The following is a 22,991-nucleotide window of genomic DNA, read 5'->3' on the forward strand; positions in this document are numbered from 1 at the left end:
AAATCTTAACATGCATTGTTCTTCTAAAAATACATTCTTCGGGAAGTTTACTCTTATAAAATGTATAAAAGTACTATAAGAAATTTAAAATTTACAATTGATGTTAATGTCATAAAAACCACATTTTTAGAAGTGATAATATTGAGCTCCCATATTATAATATTAATATAGTTTCCATATTATATATGATTGTATTCCTAATTATTTATGTATAAAGTTTTGTTTTAATAGCCAACAGCACTGAAGTTAATTCACATTTTATTATAAAAATTGCGGAAATCCTGGTGGTGGTAAAGTTGACCTTTTCAGTCGAGGTCTTGAAGGAACTTGAAGTTTATTGTTCTGTAAAAAAGTACACATACATGTATTATAACATGTGGTTTAAATAGCAATTTGAAGAGATTGGAAAAGTTGACCATTTTGGCTATCTTTGCGATACATACGGATGCGGTTGTGGAACTTTGGCCGGAAAGGAGGACCAGGTTTGGCCGGTTAGGCTGCAAGTTCAACGAGCTTTGCAAGACATACTTTGTGGCAGAAAATTCACACTGTGAATCAACATAAATATCTACAAAACGTGTGCTAGATTGGCGATGCTATGACACCGAAATATGGGACATCTGAGAAGGAATTTTTAGATGGACAATAGTATGTTTAAATTTAAAGGTGTGTGGTGTTAAACCAAAAGAAACACATCACGTATGAGCAGCTCGTGGAACGCATCGTTCAGCGGAAAAAAGTCGTAAAAGTTATTATGAGAAGAATCGAACTTGTGAAAAGATAAATATGAACTAGTAAAGAGAGGTTGGCATCCAAAAGTTGTAGAAGAGGAGGCCAAATGTGACGTGTAAAGATATGGTAAAGAATGGAAGAAGAAACGTCGCTTTTGGTGAACATATTGTGCAAGACGGAGTAGAGAAATGGTGGAAGTCAGTAACAAGTTGGAAGTGGAACAAAATTAGCTCATTAAAGATGTATTGTCCCCCAAAAACATAAAATATGAAGATTAATTAAATCAGACTTTGAATATGTTATTGTTTGCTTTAAACTACATTTTTTCAGGTATACATTTTTTTTTGATCCGATTTTTGGTCAAAGTGGATAACATTATGTTACATTAAAATGGAATATTCCCAAAAAATTGTTTTAAGAATTATTTTTTTCAGGGGGACAATACATCTTTAAAAGATAAAAGAATTCATTAATTGTGTATGCTAAAGCAATGTATTATCTAACCCTGTTTTCGGGTCACTGGTCATTTGAAGGACAAAGAGATGTGGAGATGTTCGATGGAGTTGGTTTACTTCTAAAAGGGGTTCCAACAAGTTCCGAAAATGTTCGAATATTATGGTCGTCGTTTGTGTGATATCTCGATGGAGCAGGCTTTCTGTCAGAAGACGATCGAAGAAGTCTTGAAACTGCTGAGATATTATCGCTTGGATTATGTCTGAAAGACGCGGAAGTATGCAAAACACTTGTATAGATATTTGATGAAGGTTCACCGCCGCCGGAAGTTGCTCCAAGATGCCTTGATACTTGTGGAATGCTGTGGTCGCCAATATCTAAAACATAAACAGCATCAATGTATCACAATATATCGAAACAAATTTAACTGAATTTTGACATCTTAAATAGGCCTATTCATATTAATAAAGGTTTTTTTAAATTATTATTACTTTCAAAATTGTTATTGAGCTGCCCCAATTTGCTTGCCACACTTTACAAGGATAATCAAGTAAAACTTAACCAACAGTAACATTATTAATGGAATCTGATTGTAGGATTTGATGAACTAAGAGTATATTTTCTTTTAAATTTTATTTCAACTACATATCTGCGTACTACAGAAACAATCAATACGAAATTACACAGTGACAATGAATGATAACTAACCACCAGTCAATGTAATATATTATATTATTATATTTTAGTTTCACCTGTTTTGGCAATATTCGATGAATTACCATCGCTGTTTACCGTGTCATTGGTCGGTATGTTTGTCTTTGTTCGCCGGGAACTTTTACTTTTCGTAAAAGATGGCAAACGCCAATTAAAATCAGATTTCTTGGCTTTATCTGTAAATCCAAAATAGAGTTTAAGATTATTTCATTCAACCAAGACTGAAACTGGTATATGTTAACACAAGATCCTAAGTTTAACGGAGACACGTTCAATGAATACTGAAGTAAACCCCAGAAACTGAGGAAAATGTTTAGTAACGATAAAGAGCGCACTATGTCAGCCATGATGATATTTGAATTTTGTGACGTCACAAATATATTAATTTTCTAAATGATAATTATAACACAAACAACAATAGTTTTTGACATTTTACTATGTAATGAAACCATAAGTAACATTAGTCGAGAAATCGATTTAGTTTACCGATTTTCGTATCGTTTTTTTTTCGTATTCTTATTTTAATTACCTTGTGATGTTTCACTACGTGGATTATCTGAACGTAGGCCTACTTCTGGATTACGTAACTTGTCTGAATGTTCTTCTAGATTACGTAACTTGTCTGAATGTTCTTCTGGATTACGTAACTTGTCTGAACGTTCTTGTGGATTACGTAACTTGTCTGAACGTTCTTCTGGATTACGTAACTTGTCTAAACGTTCTTCTGGACTACGTAACTTGTCTAAACGTTCTTCTGGATTACGTAACTTGTATGAATGTTCTTCTGGATTACGTAACTTTAACTGATGTAAGGTATTTGTAACAATTGTCTGATTTTCTGTGAAAAAAAAAACATTTATCACTATGTAGGCCTAATTAGGTACATAATTTTGTCAGTGGTAATAGGTCCAAAAGATTCTTCATTACTCGTACAGAAGGAATGCCTTCATAATAGTCACTCAATATTAGGAATACTGTATAATGTTTAAATAATACCATTGAATATTATAGTTATTAGTAATGTTAATTTTACTTGCTTACTAATTACGTATATTACATTGCACATCGTGATTAATTATACATATTGAGTTTTGGTTGTTGTTGAGCCAATGTCAAACAAGATTTGGATAGTAATTATTCCAAATAATGGGGTGTTTTAAATATTAAATAGATAAAGTTAAATAATATGTTATCATCGCAACATAACATAAATTACCAACCGAGAAAGGTACTACTATAGTATTAAATAATAGAAATTGAATAATCACCATCTGTAGAAGAAGATGATGGCTCTGAGCTGTCTTTTATATTTAGAGCGATTTTTGACTGAGCCTTGAATATCAGTCGGATGTCTGTTGAGCATTTTAACCAACACTCGCTGTTGGCCACTAGTACATCTCTGACCATTTTAGCCTATGGAAGCAATTTGAATTTTTTTAATCATCTGACAATAAATTATTAGTATGTTAGGTTTTTTGCAGCAGAGAACAAAAAAAGACCTTTGTCCATAGGATTTGGTGTTTATTCTAGGAACAACCAGTATATTTTGATCAGCCGAACGAAGACGAGCAAGAGGGGTTTAAGAGGGAAGAAGATCAAGTAGATAAGTAGGTTGTTTAAGTAGTCGCGCATTTTAATGTTAGTAAAAGGATCTTATGTTTTATAAGGGAGTCAATAGGTAGCCAATGGAGGTTATATATAAGGAGATATTTGTGACAATTAAGAAATTCTTGTAAATTGTCCGGACTCTACGCATCATCTCCTAGTGCCATTTCTTTTTGTTTACGATGCTCTCAAATACTCTTCTATCGCATGATTTCCTACCTTCCACATCTCTCAGAGTGCTTTTACTTCTGTGCATTAATGAGTTTGTTATTCATGGATAGTTTTTGTTTTCATCTTTGTTGTGTTGCCCATGTCTCGTCTTTACTTGTATCAACATTAATGCTGTTTTTTTTGTAACATTTAACAATTAAATTTTTATTTATTTCTCTATTTTTCCTCGCAATGTCATGTGATTTCCTGTGCTGCCTTGCTTCTTACATAAAAGTTTTAGTGAATGACAAATTTTTAATAAATATTTTTTTTTGTATAGTAACAACTCACCTGTTCCTTTTCAAAACAGAATGTTTTTCGTGTCAGTTTTTCATTCAATTCATAAAGGTCTTCAAGGCCCTGAATAATGTAATAATGAAATAAGCATAGAGTTTTTTTGTCACATCAAGTTTGATAGTGTAGACAGAGCTTAAATCAATGTTGTTCAGATTGATCAACGTGCTTAATACCCAAACAAAAGTCATCTTTAACTTTGCCAATGACTATTGATTATTACAGTTTGAAAACAAATTATTAATTAATAATATTATATATAAGAAATACCTTATTTAACTCCACTTGCAGTTTGTCATTGAATTCCGCAAACCGTTTTCCGCCAACTAGTTTCACTGTGTTAATCTGTAAACATTATAAAATGGCATAATTAAATGTTAGAAATACGTTGGATAGAATCTTGGGTTTTCTAAGATGATTATTATAAATCACAAATCATTATAACAATTAAAAATATAAGGTATCAAAATAGTAAAAAAACTTGGGAGGAATAGAGATGCAGCTTGGTGGTTAAGATTATCGGCTTCGTATCCGGCCGAATCCATGGAGCCGGGTTCAAATCCCTTCAAGATTTTCACTACAAAAAAACTACAGTTATTTTGTTGTAGTGTATAAGTAGTATTAGAACTCCACTGTCAAAGCATCATGCGTATTATTTTTCTCGCGGATTGACACCTTTGGGGAGGACTGTGAATGAATTCGCTAATATTTTAATCTTTAGCTATATATAATGTAATAAAGAAAATAATAATACAATTGTTTCCTTCTTTACCTTAGTTCGTATTCGAGATAGTTCCGTCTCTTTACTATTCCGTTTCTTCCTCAACAAATCAATACGTTCATGTTTCTGTTCAATGATCTTGAAAGTCGTTCTGAAGCCGTTGTACTATAGGAAATATGAGATTGTGTATGTTTTCTTGACTATTGTAGACGGACAATAGCAATATATTCGGCCTATTAAATAATTGTTTTGGTTTCATTGTTTAGTTCTCATATTTTCTGTCTTTCAGCAATAATATATATAATAACTGCTTTATCTGTGTGTGCCCCGTTTGAATTTAGATTAACACTCTGTAGCGACCATTGTCTGATTTCATTTCATTATTTATTTGGTCTTATTCACCAAAAAAAAAAAACAATTTTGGATACTAGGGTACGGTCACTGTGGCAGAGTCGGGTCAGCTGGGTGGAGATTGTTTTCCCGAAGATCCTATCGCTAATTTAAATGTTATTTATTACCATTACGTCAGAAGTAGACAATTTATATTACCTGTTTTCGTATATCCTGTAGTATGGAGCACATTGCATCATCCAAGGTAACCCAGTTGGAGAAAACCTCATAAAAAGCCGGGTTACTCTCATTTTTAGACCATTCCAACAGTGCACTTGATACTAATGTATAGAATAATATAAATAGGAAACCTCTCAGCAAAAGGATCCCAGCAATGGAAACAAGCCAATACCGGTAAGCTTTTTGGGCTATCATGGAAAACCTTTTATAAATGGATTTATTTGTAATGTCAGTAATTTATGTTATCACTTTGTATGTATTTTTTATTTTTATTTTTCTAATAAATTCAAATCAAATAAAAATCATAATATGCAATTTTATTTGTATTTCGATGCACATTATATTAATGAATCAGGATTGGAAATGTTTAGATTGTACATTCTATTGATTGACTGGGTTATTTTGACATTACCTTTCAAAAAGTTAAACTTTTTTTATTTATTTATTTATTTATTCGGTATATAAAAATATATTACAAAACGACAGTCAAGGACTGAAACTTCAATACATATAAGTGATGATATGTGCTTTGGAAAGAGATAAACACAATTCTTACAGTTTTTAATATTTCTTGATAGTGTTGTTACGGAATCCTTAACTGCGTGTTGATAAAACAAAACATCGTATATGTTACGTACACTAGTCGTCTTCATCATCCTATGAATATTCTTCCCGATATTTGCCATTATTGTGGAGTTCCTGAAAATAAACAAAAAAACACACGACAAAAAATACAGATGTCAACATTTTCGTCTACCGACAATAATAACAAGGTGTAGTATTTGCGTCAACCAATGTCAACATTTGCGTCAACCGAAACGTATAGCAGAACACTACAAGATTAGCAGATGTCGTATTTCGCGTCAACCGATGTCGACATTTACGTCAACCGAAACGTATGACAGAACACTACAATATTAACAGATGTCATGTTGACGTCAACATGTGCGTCAACCGAAACGTATAACAGAACACTACACTATTAACAGATATCATGTTGACGTGTTGCGTCAACCGAAACGTATAACAGAACACACGATTAGCTCCTTTGAGCAATTGTATATCACATGAATTTCCGTATGGACAAATAAAATGAACTATGAACTATGTCGTATTTTGCGTCAACCGATGTCAACATTTACGTCAACCGAACCGTATATATAACACTACAATATTACCAGATATCATTTTTGCGTCAACCGGCAATGTTTGCTTAGGACAACAACATTTCAGACTTTGTTCAATGTGTACATGGTTAAAACGTATAGTAAAAAACACACAATCGGACCCGTTTTAGGTTTTATCTGCTTCATTTCGAAATGACCAGTGGGGAGAGGATGAATATTAAATGACAATGAAAATGTTTGGTTTTTCAGAAAAAAGATCTCATAAATGAAGCCGAACTGTTTTTTTTAAATGTTTTTCAATACTTATCTAAATATTTATCTTAAGTTAATTGCATTATACTACCTTATTGTTTGAGCATTTACTTCCTCCAAGTTCAAACTTATGTGTTCGTTCACTCATATAGTTGTATTTATTTAAAAAATCAAAAATATAATACATGGCAGGCCGTAGCCTGAATTCCTAATTATATTTACAATTATTTGTAATTAAAATTAACTCGACCAAAAAAGTGTAGTAAGAATAGTGTACATGAAATAAAGTAGTGGTACAGTAGGTTAAGCCTAGCCAATAAAACATAGACAAAGAGCAACCACAGTCTAGGCCCTATATTTTCTCAATTGATAGACAAAGTACAATACAGTAATTATTATTTGACTTTTTGTCTTTAGAGATCTATCTACACTATCAAACTTAATTTAACAAAAACAATGTGACGTGCCCATATATGGATCCGATGATGTCATATCACTACCATATTTGGGCACATTACACTGTTTTTGTCACATAAAGTTTGATAGTGTAGACACAGATCTTTGTAGCATATCATTTATTCCGTTTTCGCTAAATTTGCTGGATTGACTTCTATATTAGGAAAACACTGATCTAGGCTTACAAATGTTATGACTCACCTGAATTGGACTATTAATGATACCATGACACCTGTAAATACTTGCCTTCCCCTATTCCATCCTCCAAAAAAAAAAACTTGTCATGTAAAAGAGAATACACCACTTACCCTGAAGTTAAGAAGACCGGGTACGCCGTAGGGAGTTGTTCTCAAGTTGCTATAAAAATTATAAATTTACACACGGAAATAATGTCTTAGTTTTAAAGGTATGGTATGAGACTATCGAAAATAATAATTAGCATAAAATGGTCTATTAAAACATTAAGTCGTCTGTTGCGATACTGTATCTCTTTCTATCTTAAAGTTTCCATTAATCGTTTACATTGTCTGGTCTGGTTAAAAATAACTTTGCAACTACAGATAGCGCGCTATGTTATATTTCGTCCCATGTTGAAGAAACCGATAACTCGAGATTCAAGCAAGAGTTTGCGAAGTTGCTCAAATATTGTTCCTGCATGTGGGAACAATGATTGAAAAAGCTGGTTTCCTTGCACTGTAAATTTTATATTGCAATAATACATACATTGTTCCGGTAATGGAGTGGATTTCTTTTCATAAATTGTTTGTTCTAAAATTGCAGAGAACAACAGAGGGCGTGGTATTTATATTTTGCCCATAGCAAAGATACAGGTAACTCGAGGTATTTCTGACGCCATAAATATATCGATTTTCAATCACAAACACAGATACAAAAGCAATAACTCAGATTTTGCATTTTAATATAATATTCATTTATAACAATCCTGTGATTCTTGTTCGATGTGAAAAGATTGTAGGAAAAAGCAGTTTGCACACATAAATATATTACAAATTATACAAATATGAGAAAATCTTTGTGTAGTGCTTGTTGCTCTTACTGGTATTGGTATAATACATTTTGATAATATCATTCTGAAAAATTAGAGTAACAAAGATAATTCAACAATTTGATTGTTTAAACATAACATTTAACTAATTGCATTAATTTTATTTTCGCAGTAAACATAATATTGTATTGACTAAACAACTTACAATCACATTAGTTTACAGTAACTTGTAATTTTGAACAGGTGTCATTTTAATCTCATTCACTTTTTTTGCGAATAGGTTGTGTATTTTAAGTCCTCTTGGCTCTTTGAAAATTGTAGACTTTGGATCTTCGGTCCCTTAATATTGGTGGAGATAGATAGTGTAGGTTCACTACCAGAAGCCTTCTGAGGCGGCCCAAGAAGTTTCGATACGTTTGGCATGTTGTGGTGGTCGCTTGGATGATGTAGGTCTATTAAGGCTACGGAGGTACAAAGATCCAATACATCGACGGAGATTTTCGAAAGAGGAGGTTCTATGATAGAAGGCGGTCCATGAACTTTTGGGGTGTTCTGGTCGTTATTTGGACGCTGCAAGGAGCTGAAGTATTCAATTTTGGTTGAGATTTTTGATAGAGTAGGTTCACCGTCAGAAGGCGCTTCAAGAAGTTTCGAAACCGTTGAGGTGTTGTTGTCATCGTTTGGATGTATTGAAGGTACCGACATACAACGATTCAAAACGTTTGTGGAGATGCTTGGTGGAGAAGGTTCACTTTCAGAATGCTCTCCAAGATGTCGCGACACTTTTTGAACGTTATGGTATTTCACGCTATTGCAAGCTTTCTCGTAAAGGGCGTATACCGAACTGCAATCTACAAAAATTAAAACAAACTACAAAAAATTACGTTTTGTAGAAACATGGTTATAAACATAAAACATGCCCTGTTTAATAACTATAGCAGCAACAAACAAGCGACTGTACTTGTATACCGTTCTTGTTCTTGAGACAACCGTTTTTATCACCAATTAGTCGCCAAATCACTCCAACAAAATAGCCAAAAAATGTATTATGCTTACCTGACATGGGTTCAATTATTACAGGAACTTCATATTCATCTTCGATGATCTGATTTGAGCTTGTTGACATATCTTGATAATCTGAATCATCTGCTTCAGTAACAACATTTTGAAGTTGGCGTACCTTTGAAGAAATCGGTGACATGGTTTGATATCGATCACGGTCTACGTCAATAGAAGGTGATGACGTAATTGGTAATTCTTTGTCGACTGGATCGTGTGAACTGACGTCCAACTGAACATTCATTTCTGCTATATCTTGATATATGTCATCATCATCTATTATTCGTATGTATCTATCATCTTTCGAGTAAAGAGGAACTTCAATAATATACAACAAACACTTCATATGAAGGTGAAGGTATTCAAATCTGAACATAGGGTAATAAGCTGTTAGGAGCTCATTTTACTAAGCCTCGGCATTGGTAGGGTGGCCAGTTCCTTTCCATCGTACGCCGCCTTATCCTCCCTAGAGTGTTTTTAACCAGGTACGCATTTACAGCTAGCTGAGTAGAGAAATTGAACCCAGCTCTCTCTGTATGCCCTAACCACTGGACTACCCAACTCCTTAAACGTTATATACAGCCTCAATAATATACTTGATAAAAAAGGTCTTATTCTCTATATAGAGTTCATTACCCTTCCAGGATTTAAACTATATTTAACTGAAATATATATGGTGAGTTTGTAGTAACAGACTGTTTATTTATTGTGTTATTAGTACTTTCTAATATGGATGTGATGTTTACCGTTTGTCGTAGTATTACCTGTGGTTCCATAGATACTTGATGCATTGGTATTGCCTTGTTTTGTGTCTGAAGTTGATTTCCCGTATTTTGCAATCTTTGACAAGCGGGAACCCCATTTGCTAGTAGGAATAGCGGGTAAACTCCGGAAAAAATCCGTTTTCTTCGATTTTTCTGTAAAATGAGAAAAGTTAAGTCTCCACTGGCATACTTCCGAGTTTGTAAAAAAAGTTTCCAAAGTTTGCTATTATAGTGTAGGACAGTTGACAAACTTCGGAAACTTCAGAAAACAAGGTTGCATAAGTCATAAGTCTACACTACTTAAACTTCAGCACGCTGCAGATTTGTAAACAAAATTGTGGGTGTATAAACTATACTTAGAGATTATTTTCATTTTAATCGATACAAATGTGATTAGAAGTTCCGTTTCAGATTTCTGATTTACCTTGTGTTGGACTTTCTGACCGTACTTGAGAAATTAAACTCAACTTCAGCTTCTGTAAAACATTTCTAACAACAGCTTGACTTTCTGTAAACAATTTACATCGAATGAAAACATTAGTAAATACAAATTTAGTAAATTATATCGGTCATATAGTCAGGACAGATGGCTTGGATAACCTATCATTGACTGAAAAGATAGAAGGAAAGAGGAGCAGGGGTAGAAGTGATTTGGATGACAAGTGTAATTGAGTGGTTAACAGAAAAATGTGTAAAACATCAAGTTAGCGAAATATCGTTGATTAATAATAGGGAGCTTTCGATTGGTTAGATCCAAAATACGTGATGTTAAATCATTATGCGCAGGCGGGAAGATTAAGACATTTCCCAGAAGCCACTCACCGTTATATTTGCAGCTACTTTGGCCAACATCTCCATAGTCACTAACACTCTCCAACTTGTCGCCAGACAAAGTTATCGATTGATATATTGAGGTATCAGCATCTGCAATATCGTCATTACTATTACTTTCAAGATCACTCGCCTGATCTTTGTAAATGGGATTAGTCGGTTCGTTATCCTCTAAAAAAAAAAGATTTCATCATCATTATAATTATCTAAAAAATTAAAAAAGGTTACCTTTTAAAAATTGTTTAGCAGGGTTTATTGTGTTTGTTTTTTTATGAAAACCCAAAACAATACCAAATCCTCAATTCACTGAACGTACTGATCAAAGGGTTTATCTGTTACACGATAGGTTTAGAAAAAGAAATTTACATATAGTACAGTACTGTTGGTATTTGTCGCAGCAAGATAATAAGATCAAAGTACTGTTAAATTTTCATATCTTGGCAAGGCGATAACAGTGTTCTATTGTTAGATTGCCTTGATCTAACTGATCAATAATATTTATGTCTACCTGTAGTTTGGCAGATATTAGATTCAGTGACATTGTACAATGACGTTTCTGATGTTGAAGTATTTATCTGCATTGAATTCGAACGTCTGATCGTTGGTGGAAGAGATGGTAAACTCCGGAAAGAATCAGATTTCTTCAATTTTTCTGCAATTAAAAGTGATTGTGTTTTGAATGTTTATTCCAATTCTATTATTATTATTATTATTATTATTATTATTATCATCATTTTATTAGGCTAAACGGAAATTAATTTCCATTAGTTCAATAACAATTATAAAATGTAATTGAATACAACAACAAAATTACCGTCTGTAAAAGTCAATGTGTCTGGGTTGTCATTCATATTCAATGCAATTTGTGATTGGGCCTTAAATATCAGTTGACTGTCAGTTGAGCATTTTAACCAACAATCGCTGTTTGCCACCAATGCCTCTTTTACCATTTTAGCCTAAGTAAATAATTGTAAGAATATTATTTTTTTCATTTTCAGAACACTGTCAGACCATTTGCTGTCTGACTGCTAACGTAGCGGTACGCATTATTTTTTTCATATTAGGTTAAGGAAGAAACTATAGAGGGCGTGACCATGCATGTTTGTTCTGTCTCCGCGCCCGCAATAGACATTCACTTTCTCTGCATACGTTTTGGTTTCGGTATTTGTGAATGGAAGTTTGATATATTTTAATACTTACTTTTTCCTTTTCGAAACGAACTATTTCTGTTTCCAGTAGATCGTTAATTTCATACAGTTCCTCAAGTCCCTGTAAAAGTATTAAAATAGTATCAATGACCGGAGTAATTATACATTAAGGCCTAAAAGCTAAAGTATACCGTATAATCCATGAAATGAAATATAATGTTATTGTTCTCCACCAGCATGGTTTAATAATACCTTGTGTAGCTCAAATTTAAATTTGTCATTGAATTCAGACCATTTGACACCGACTCGTTTCATTGTGCTAATCTAGAAAAGATAAATTGCGTCTTTTAATTATTAATTCGTAAATAGTTTGGTTATGGCTTGAAACTTCTTTATATGAAAGCAAATTATTGTTAACTTTGCTGCTGTGTTTATTATAATCTTATTTTTTTTACAAAAAAAAAAAACAATTTAGATACAGTAGAGCCCTAATAACGGTTCTGATTGGTCAACTCGCCTGAGTTGCGTCACGTTGTTGCGTTGCGTCTCTATAGTGGGAACCACGCTTCTATGGAAGAAGAAGCTGTAGGCCTATAATACTTACCTTCGTTCGAATTCTAGCTATATCCGTTTGTTTGTCTTTCTTTTTCTTTCTCAGCACATCAATACACTCGTGTTTCATTTTAATGATCTTAAAAGTCTTTCTGAATTCGTTGCACTAGCGTATGAAAAAAAAACAACTAATTTATTAGTTATCAACTACATTAAATACTTCTTACATGTCTTCTAAAACATACTCAAAGGACGATGATTGACGATAGATAAATATACGTTTTTCTTACAAAAAACAAAAGGAAATTATAGGTCTAGGAATAGGATAACGATAATGATCGACGATAAATAAGCATAATTTCTCTTAAACGTTTTCACCCTAAAACTAAGATAACCATGCTCTCTTTGATAATAAAACAAAACAATCCAAATGACGTCATAAGCAATAAGAACATTATAATCATTGTATAATCACGATATTATTGCTATTACTATCATCATGACGTAATGTGATTGAACGTGTTAAAATAATTATTTTTTTCAAAGGCAGCATAAATAATTATCCTATATTAGTATGAACACTTTTCAAATTTGTATTATGTAATCAATATCATATATACTAGTTATCGTCGATCGTTATTGTTCTAGTATAAAATTGTTCACTGTGTATTTTTTATGGAGTAGACGATTGACATTACCTGTTTTAGTACATCCTGTAGTAGGAAGCAGCCTGCTTCGTCTAAGTTAAACCAGTTGGTGAAAACGCCATGAAATGTTTGGTTACTCTCTCCTTGTGACCATTCCAACAGTGCTCTTGATACTAAATAAATAATATAAGATTGTTTATTTATTATTTTAAAACAAACTTTTCTATGATTTTATGATTTTTAAGTTACCATTTTTGTGTTAACTCGGTTGCATGGTTTTCACAAGTTTAAATAAGGGTCGCTGACCGATGACATAAATCTTACGAAACTGCAAAATACGTACAGGACATTTAGAAAGAAACTTTAAGCAAACATTTTTAATTCTTACAATTTTTGATATTGGTTATTAGTTGTCCTATGGAATCCATAAGTGTGTTTTGGTAAAACAAAACATCGTTTATGATAGGTAATCCAGCCATCTTCTTCAACCTATGGACATCTCTACTTCCAATTGTCCTATTCGCCATGTTAGTTTATTTTCTGGAAACACAATATATTACAAAATTGAAAGCAAAAATGTTCAAACTTTGATAATTTGTTTGTAATCTGTTGTGTTTATTAAAAAAATGATGGATTCAATCAAAAGTTTGTTTTAACAAAATAAAAAGCTTAATAACGTATTAATATGAAATAAAAAACAATATTTCGAAACTGAAACTAAAAATTAAACTCTGAAAAGTGAATGAATCTCAAAGAAAAAACCCCAGTATTATTGCTAGTTGCTATTTATTCAGCAATTTGCACAATGAAGGTTTCAAGTGATAGCAATCCTTTGATAAATCCTGTATCTCTAATAATAGCTATAATTTAAAATGCAGATAAATATATTGTTTATACATAACACAGTCATCTTCAGTTTCAGTTTCTTCAGTTTCAGTTTATTTTCCATTTCAATTTATGAACATAAGAACAACTTATATGGATGGATAACCGTAAGAGCGAAGCTCGTTAGCCGGTCACCCGTTAGTGCAGTGACATTACAGACAACATAAAGACAAGACAAAGGTGCAATACATAACAAGACATGTGGACACTTGTGTTTGCAACCTCTTGGATAAAATAATATATTTATATAAAGGAGAAAATTAGATCTTTGAATGCCATTTTTTCAAAATAATATTTAAAATATTATGCAATAACTACAAGTGAAATTAGTTCAAATTAATGTTAACACATTATGAGGCTATTTTAGCTTAGAGCATCATATTATAATAATTTATTAAAAAATTAATTTAAGAAAACGAGATGTCCTGAAAGGAAATGTGTCGTTAGTAAATTTGCCTACACTATAAAATTAGTTTGTCAAAAAAAGTGTGATGTTCCCAAATATGGTAGTGATGACATCATTGTGTTTATATGGGCACATCACATATTTTTTTCGTCACATAAAGTTTAATAGTGTAGACAGAGCTTTGCTGTTATATTTTCTATAAATGTTGTATAATGTAGTAGTCTACAATAATTCTAAACATGGCTGTTAAGTTTAGATAAGGATGATTATATTTACGCAGTCACTATTCAAGATTTTGACATTCTTTGCCCTTTTTAGAGGGGAAACATTTTTTTTTTCAGATGTTTTGCTTTGTTTTGATTTATTCTTTTGATGTGTGAAGTTATTTTAATCAAAGTAGATATAAAATAATTGATTATTTGTCGTGTCTATTTCAGATAAACTTTAACTTAATCATGTATTCATTATGATACATACACTTATTTGAGAATTTACTTCCTCGTTCAATAGAAATGTAGGCCTAACTTGTTTGGTGTTTTAAAGGCCAATATTGAAGCTTGCTTATGCATACTGTGAGACGGTTAAATGTGCCACAAAAGTACCTGTTTATTCTCCCGCCCCCTTATTAAGTTCACAAAAACAAAAATTTTAAAAATTAATGTTAAAAAGATACTCTACTTACATAGACTTGGTACGGTTATTTCCAGTTTGCCATTAAAATAAATATTACTGTTGGATATAAACTTTCGTTAGTTTCGAACATCTCAAAATGAATCATTGAAACTTATTGCAGAAAACCAAAACCAGAAACAAACGCAAAGAAGCGGTGTCAGTCATTACGAGTATCGGTAATTGTTATTAATTGATGTCATTAATATAGCAGTATGTATGCATTTGTTTTACTTTACATGGACATGCTTTATTACGCACAACTAACGAATAAAAACTCTGTTTATTTTATTTTTCTTATTGTTTTATTTTTTGTGTGATTTTGTTTTTGTACCCGATTTAAAAAGAACCTTTTCATCAATGGGGTAGGTAGGTAGGGCGTTCAAATTAACCATTTTTCTGTAATTTACCATTTCAAGAGAAATTCATTCGTCATTTTAGTCAAACATTTTCAATTTATATATATATATAAACACCACAGGCACAGAACAATTCTAAACCACCGGGTGATATACTGAAAATGTATTAATTAATTTGAATCGTTATGATGAGGAAATCTGTTTTTTTTTTTATTTCATACACATTTTTACCAAATGTTATATCTAAAATGCGTTCCAATCCTGTAAATCATTTTTTGTTATTATCTTCTATAAGACGAAACATAGGCTAAGAATTAAAATACATAGTGCAAACACTTTGAAAGTTATATCAATCAGTTAAAAATAACATTAATTTTTATTTCCTTCTTTAGAAAAATACAGCAATTTATGATGAATTAAAACTATAAACGCTACACAATGACGTAATACAACTTAAGTGAATCAACCAATCACAAACGATGGATTATTCTGTCTGTCGCTGTTGCTTGTCATTGGTTAACACGCTTGCGTTACGTTTACGTCCTTGCGTTACGATTACGTCCTTGCGTTACGTTCTAGTGGGAACCAAGCTTTAGAACTGTTTGTTATGTCCCTGCGTTGCGACTCTAGGGGGCCAATCTTTTGTTTGATACGAAAACCTATATTATTCGACACATTGTCATTCAATAATAAAACAAATTCAAAAAAATCTTAAAAAGTTCAAACCTGTTTGAAATTTTGTATAGACTTTTAATTAATTACAGTACAATAAATATTAATTATATGCAAAAAAACATCGAAGACAAAATATATATATATCGGCAATTGTAATTGATATCATTAATAATAATATGAACAATATTACACTAAATATTATTTTCATATTTATAGTTATATGATTGTATTTTTAATTTATATTACAACTTTTAAAACTAAAATCGAGGCAAAGACATTTTATATATGGCATTTTTCGTTTTAAAATTCTCTACAAAAATATTCCTATGTTTATATACAGTAACACTAATGTGCTGAAGAAACTCCTTAATGCTTTGGTGGCAATTCTGGTGGTGGTACGGGTGGTGGTAAAGTCGGTGGTGCTCTTCTTGGTCGTGGCCGTGGTTGTGGTTTAGGAGATACTACAAAAAGCAAAAACAAATGTAATGAAAATAATTGTGTATTCTCATATGAATATTAAAAGGAAACAACATTACAAAATAAAGACCCAACTAAATCATACCCACATGAGGTAATTTAAGCTCTCAAAAATAAATTAAGTTTATCTTGTACTTTTGTATCACTTTTTAAAAGCAAGATCAAATGCTTTCACATGTTTAAATTTTCTAAACTCTTTCAATTGATGTGTATTTCAACTATCATTAACCATCACAAGCCAACCATAGTCATCACTAATTATCTGATACTCATACCTTTCTGAGAGTCGGGTACATCTGGTGGATTAAACAATTGTAGTTTTCTGGCTAGATTAGGCGAGGTTTTCTTTTGTGGAACTGGTGGAGGCACAAAGACGTTTGCACTTCCACTATATTCATCAGGTACGGTTAATGGGATTGTTGTTTCCAAAGAACTTTTCTTAGGTGGCCTGGGAGGAGGCAGAGAAGGATTTAAATCTTCATATATCAAGTCACTATCTCGCATATCTTCACCAGGTCCATCTGCCATGACAGCGAGATACGATGTATCATCAGAAAAGTCGAACTCTGTCTCTGTATCAGCTGATGGGTAAGATATATCTGTAGACAATCTCTGTTTTCCTATGTCTTGTAAAAACCCAGAAGGGTATTTTGGCTGGTCGAATCGTGGACTTGTACTCGGTGGTGGTTTGGTTGGAGGTTTCATAGCAGGTGAAAATCTTGGTTTTTCCATTCGTGAACTTGTAATTGGTGATGCTTTGGTTGGAATTTTAATACCAGGTGGATATCTAGGCTGGTCCATGTCTTGCACCAAGAATGTATACTGACTGCCACCTGTAAAATGTAAATATAGTGAGCTGAATTGGCTATTTTAAAGAGATTTATCATTTATTTTTTTAAGGCTCTATTATTAAAGACAATTTTATTTTATCTGTTATTACCATTTCCATTGTGAATTTCTGGTACCACATAATTCTCTTCATCGAGGTTGTCATTGTTCAATACTGTATATTCATCATCATCACTTGGATCGTCGTCAAATTCATCTTCATCTAGTTCTTCTGGTGGAACTTGAGGAAGCGGTCTTGAAATACTGGTTGAAGGCTCTTCCACAAGACACTCTGGCAGAGTAAAACTTTCTTTTAATAATCATTCTTGAATTGGCTGCTAATTTTGTATGAATATACCAAAATGAGGTAAAGATATTTATTAATTGTCCTCAAATTTAACTACAAATTGAGGAAATTTATATTAGGCCTACTGACAGCAGTTGCGAGACAGTGTGCAGATCTGGGTTATTTTTGCAAAGTTTAGTTAGCTTACTGTTGCTTTAGTTTATCAATTTTTTTTATGATAATATTTAATATTAAAGCATACCTTTTGAGGTTTTATGAGAGAACTTTGGCAATTTTGTTCCAAAAGAGCTGAATATACTAGATTTGTGGTGGTCTTCTGTGTGATGTTGTAGGAAATCTGCAGATGTTTTTCGGGGCTGTGGTGAAATTTCTGCTTTTGTTTCCCGTTCTTGGAATGGTCTGCTGCTTTTGGTTGACTCTGCTGGCTTTGGTTGTTGTTCAGGCTTTTGTAAATTTAGTTTATGGAATGTTTTACGAACCAACATTTCATTTGCTGAAAAAAAAAATGCAAAAAAAAACTTTTACGGTCTGTTTCTGCTGCATAGTGCCGAATAAACTGTTTAACACCCCTGTCATTTGTCAATCAAATAAACCGATATTTTGGGTTTCAGCTAAAAGTTGCACCGCCTGCTATAACCGGTTAAATGGTGTTCTAACACCAATCAATTAGGTGTTTTAAATCATTATTTTTAGGCTGCCATTTAACCGGTTATTGAAAATTTGTCCTGTTGCTGTTATTCACCGTTATTAACCAGTTATATTTCGCAACAGACTAAACAGGACCTTAGTATTAGTACAGTAAACCACAAGCCCATTCTTGTCTCACAATGCCAGATTTTGGGTTCAGTCTTGGCTCACTCATGATTAAAGTTCCTACTTCTCAATGGGATTCAGTTGAGAAGCGCATGCTTTAAATTCTCATCTTCTGAGATATGTTTAGAATTTTCAAATATTCATTTGTAAGATTTTTGTACTAAATCAGGTATTAAACTAAATGTTGTTCTTAGAAGTATTGGTATAAATATTAACCATCAGTGACTTGATCTTCAAATATGACTGGCTTTGATGGCATTTCCTCTGCTATTTGAGACTGAGCTGTAAATATTTCCGAAGAGGTCTGAGCAAAGGTTAACCAGCCTTTGCTGTACACTTCTAGAGCATTCTTAATTGTTCTCGCCTAAGAAAAAATAACATTACACTTGTTCAGTAGTATTAACAAGAGTTTGGCTCAATTTACTCTCCTTTCTCTTGCCTAGACCAATGTTACCATACAGTAAACTACAGCTAAAATTGTCTACTATAGGAGAGGGTTTATTATATATATATAGTCTATCTGTACATATTATAATAGATGGTACTGCCTTTATACTAATAGTTTTTATACTGTACAGTATTTTCCTCAATTTTACATACAGTACTTTACATAGAGTACCGCAAACTTATTACGTTAGGCCAGCTAGTGTTTTTTTACCAAATAATTTAATAAATAGTTTATTTCAATGATAGTAAAACCTACCTTTGTCTTTTCAAACTCCTCTACAAATGCATTGAGCTCTTCAGCCATTCTTTTATCTTCTTGTTCAGCCTGCAATAATGGGAAAAATTTAAGAGTTTTCCATTTATACCCTATTTACACTATCACCGTAACAGCGGTGTAACCCCGCAGTTGTTAGTACACCGGGCCGTTAAACGCCGGTGTTGTGGTTTATATTGACTGGTGTAAATGGGAAAATCCAACCACCCCGGTGTGCTCTCCCCGGGGTAAAACGAAGCTGAATGTATTCCGGTGTACCTTCTCCGGTGTAGTCGAATCTACACCAGAGACACAAGGTGTAAACGGTTTTTGTGGTTCAAAACCGAGCTGTTAAAGGTCATTGACGTGAAAATGTAATATTTTGTCACAGAAATACAATATATTATGCAAACAAAATAGTTTTTTTGCTTAAAATATACACCCCTTTTTTGCTTAGAACAATAATTGTACGATATGTGCTGTTCGTTATTTTCTTTTAAAGGCACAAACACATTTGTGACTTTTCTTTTCTGCTGAAAATATTGAAATTGTTCGTGTGCATTTACCAGAAAGCCTAAAATAATTTGATATTGGTGTAACTCTACCCTGGCCGATTCTATGTAGGCCTAATTATAGAAAAAGGGAAAATATATAATACTGACGTCTCAATGGATGAAAAATGATATCTTTTTTAGGAACTGAAAAAGTACCATAATAATGTTCCTTCATTGATACATTGTTATGCTTATTAAGAAATACATTTTTTATTTTAAATACTTACCGTACCTACCCTATTTTTACGCCAACCTAACAATTTAAGGCCTATTTAATGTACGTACAGTCTACAAGGCGGAAATGCAGTCATTTTAAAAAGAAAAATAATTGTTAGGCCCTAATTTTTAAAATAATAAATGATAACCTTAATAGCCACAAAGAAAATATAACACTGGACTACATTCAAAATTAAATAAATTGTGTGTAAATTCGGATTATTATGTTTTTATATGAGATTTGTCGATATGTTCCAGTGTTTAAACGTTTTAAACCATAGTCAGTTAAGTTCCACGTGTGCGCTTGCAATACTGATTTGATTGACAGCACCGGGGTGATAGATGTAGTGTAAATGGGCGCAACTCGAGTTCATCTCGCAGTTTTTTTGGCTAGTGTAAATGGAAATTGCCTCCGAGTTCAACTCGTGTTCCTCTCTCAGTCGATAGTGTAAAAAGGGTATTATAGATAAGGTGATCGAGAGTATTGGTCAGCTGGAACAGTTCATTCTAGAGTTATGAAAGCTTTGGCATGAAAATGGCAGGACTATTTATATGTAGCTTTTTTCGTTTACAAACTAATATTGAGGTAGAATCAAATATCAGGAATGGTCAATTATTTCATTAGACAGCCAAACTTACCAACATCAATTCAGACTCCAAAGTATCAAGACGCTCTGGTTTCTTGCTAGCCTTCTTAAGTGCATTCACCTTTAAATATAATAGAAATAAATTAGTAGTAATGATGAGGGCAGAATATCTGTTCGTCAGTTACAGTAGTGTACAAAGTAGAACCTTAACTTCGGGAAACCTCTATCCAGGAGACATACATCCTGTGAAACGAACAAGAGGCAAGTCACATGGCCAACCTTATTTAGGAGATGCTAGGTCCCAAAGATGTCCACCCGAAGATGTCTACCTGAAGATGTCCACCCGAAGATGTCCAGAAAGAGGTTCTTAAAAACAATAAAGTAGCCTACTTGGGTAATCTCTTTCCTGTGAAATGATGACCAATATATTATGTTTCAACATGCACTGCTCGCAACCCCTACTCAAGGAAAACCTTTATTAAGGCGACAATTTGCTGGGTTCTGAATGTGTCCCATTAATATAGGTTCTTTTGCATTATTATGTTACCTTTAATTTTAATTTATACACTTCATTTGCTTTTGATTCCTTCTTTTTCATAAGCTCACACATTATTCTTTCTTCTTCTTTTATTCCTTTGAACACTTGCCGATAGTTTGCAAACTGGAAAAATAAATTTCAAAAATGTTATATTAAAAAAAAAAGCAAGAAAATTATGACAAAATTTGACATCAGCATAATGTAAATTACACTTTTTGAGCTCACAAGCCAACCATCTAAAATCTTGTGCTTTTCACAATTTTTTTTCTATGTTTAAAAAAATTTACAATTTGATTGATCCAGTCGCTCAGGATGTTTCTCCCTATTTTTTTTAATATATTTATGAGGGTGATCCATCCAGCAATTGCTGATTATTAGGGACCCCCATAGGTTCACAAGACAAACATATACACAAGATGCTCTACATCAACAAAGTCTTATTACAAGTCTTTGGGAGTGGAGTTGTAATTTTGTCCTTAGAAAAAATCCTAACATGTGACAGGATTTGAACCCAGGACTATTGAATTGGTAGCCCAGCATCATAACCACCAAGCCACAACTCCACTCCAAAGGCAGGAACATCTTCTTTAATATAACAATTGTACACATACTTCACCATGTAATTCTTGTAACAATAACCACAGCGCATTATCCAAATCAAACCAATTAGTTAAAACGTCACTAAAAGTGAAATTAGTTTCCGCTTGACCCCATCGCATTACTGCTCTTGATGCTAAATAGAAAATATATTAAACAATTAATTTTAAATTATCAGAAATAAGTAGCAATACTTATAGTTAATTTTTAAATGCATTATTATAGGCAGACAATAGTTTGAACATTAATTTTACACAAAAACACAATAAAAAAAAGTATACAGTACATAATATGACATTTGATAGGCTTATTATGTTTAACATAAAGGAAGACTGCTAAAAAACAAACTTGTGAAAGTGCCATTACTTCCTTGTAGAAATAAATGAAGTCTTACATTCTATTATAGCTTTTTGAAATTTAGCAACAGATTCTATCAATGTTTTCTGTAGGAATAGGACTTCATCAAGAACTGGTGCATTGGTGAACTTAATCATTAACTTTTGAAAGTTTCTTCCGACTTTACTCGACGTCATCATAGGATTTTCACTGTAAAGAATGTGTACTATATAAATACATAAAATATATTTAGCTGCTTCTAAAATTATAAACACAGTAAATATACGGAGTATTTGTTTAACGATAATAAAAAGGTCAAGCAAAAAAGAAAATTCGAAATTTGAAAAGTAAAAGTAATGTAGGCTATGCTACACATGAGCTGAGGACGTAATTGGGTTCTCTGCGATATGGTCCTATACTGGGTGTACGATGGGTGCTCAAACTGAGCTACCTGTCACTCAACCAACATCCAGCTGACACTATGTCTTCGTACGCTGTTTTAGCCAAACAAACTATATATAAAGAAATACATTGTGTTTAGATATGATTAAATTATGTATAAATACAAAACACTACCTGTTTTGGTTGTTGTTTTCTGAATATTTCTTCGATAAACTAAGAAAGTAGCGGCCTATCAAACGTACACTGCATCACAGACCTGCGAATGCACTTCCGTGAACTTGCTTGTCGAAGCGTGGATAAGCTGGTACCGAAACAACAAGGGATCTCACAACAATACATAGATGACGTATTGTATTTTAGCCTTTTATAGGTAAACAATGTCCCAACAATGAAGAAATTGTATTTCTTGTGTTTCGTTTAAATATAGAGATTCTATATTTACTCACTGTTTGCCAATAGCCGAGTTCTGTTTGTTGTTAGCATGATAAATACGTAAGCTAG

General features: G+C 32.8%; 1 protein-coding gene and 1 long non-coding RNA gene across 2 annotated transcripts; both read right to left on the minus strand.

The window, feature by feature from the left end:
• LOC140049617 (uncharacterized) lies at nucleotides 1–2,532 on the minus strand. Its single transcript, XR_011845321.1, has 4 exons — nucleotides 2,429–2,532; nucleotides 1,938–2,075; nucleotides 1,237–1,562; nucleotides 1–342 (listed from the first exon to the last, which is right to left on the minus strand). It is a non-coding gene; the product is annotated as an uncharacterized lncRNA (long non-coding RNA).
• A 13,285-nt stretch (nucleotides 2,533–15,817) lies between these two features.
• On the minus strand, nucleotides 15,818–22,793 carry LOC140050006 (uncharacterized). Its single transcript, XM_072094987.1, has 11 exons — nucleotides 22,665–22,793; nucleotides 22,147–22,298; nucleotides 21,767–21,888; nucleotides 21,165–21,278; nucleotides 20,670–20,738; nucleotides 19,264–19,332; nucleotides 18,777–18,924; nucleotides 17,989–18,240; nucleotides 17,553–17,732; nucleotides 16,888–17,445; nucleotides 15,818–16,596 (listed from the first exon to the last, which is right to left on the minus strand). Exons 2-11 carry the CDS (start codon nucleotides 22,286–22,288, stop codon nucleotides 16,502–16,504), a joined length of 1,749 nt encoding a protein of 582 aa, XP_071951088.1. The 5' UTR covers nucleotides 22,289–22,298; nucleotides 22,665–22,793; the 3' UTR covers nucleotides 15,818–16,501.
• Nucleotides 22,794–22,991: the final 198 nt, after the last annotated feature.

Source organism: Antedon mediterranea, chromosome 5 (assembly GCF_964355755.1).
Source record: "Antedon mediterranea chromosome 5, ecAntMedi1.1, whole genome shotgun sequence".
NCBI classification, from domain to species: domain Eukaryota; kingdom Metazoa; phylum Echinodermata; class Crinoidea; order Comatulida; family Antedonidae; genus Antedon; species Antedon mediterranea.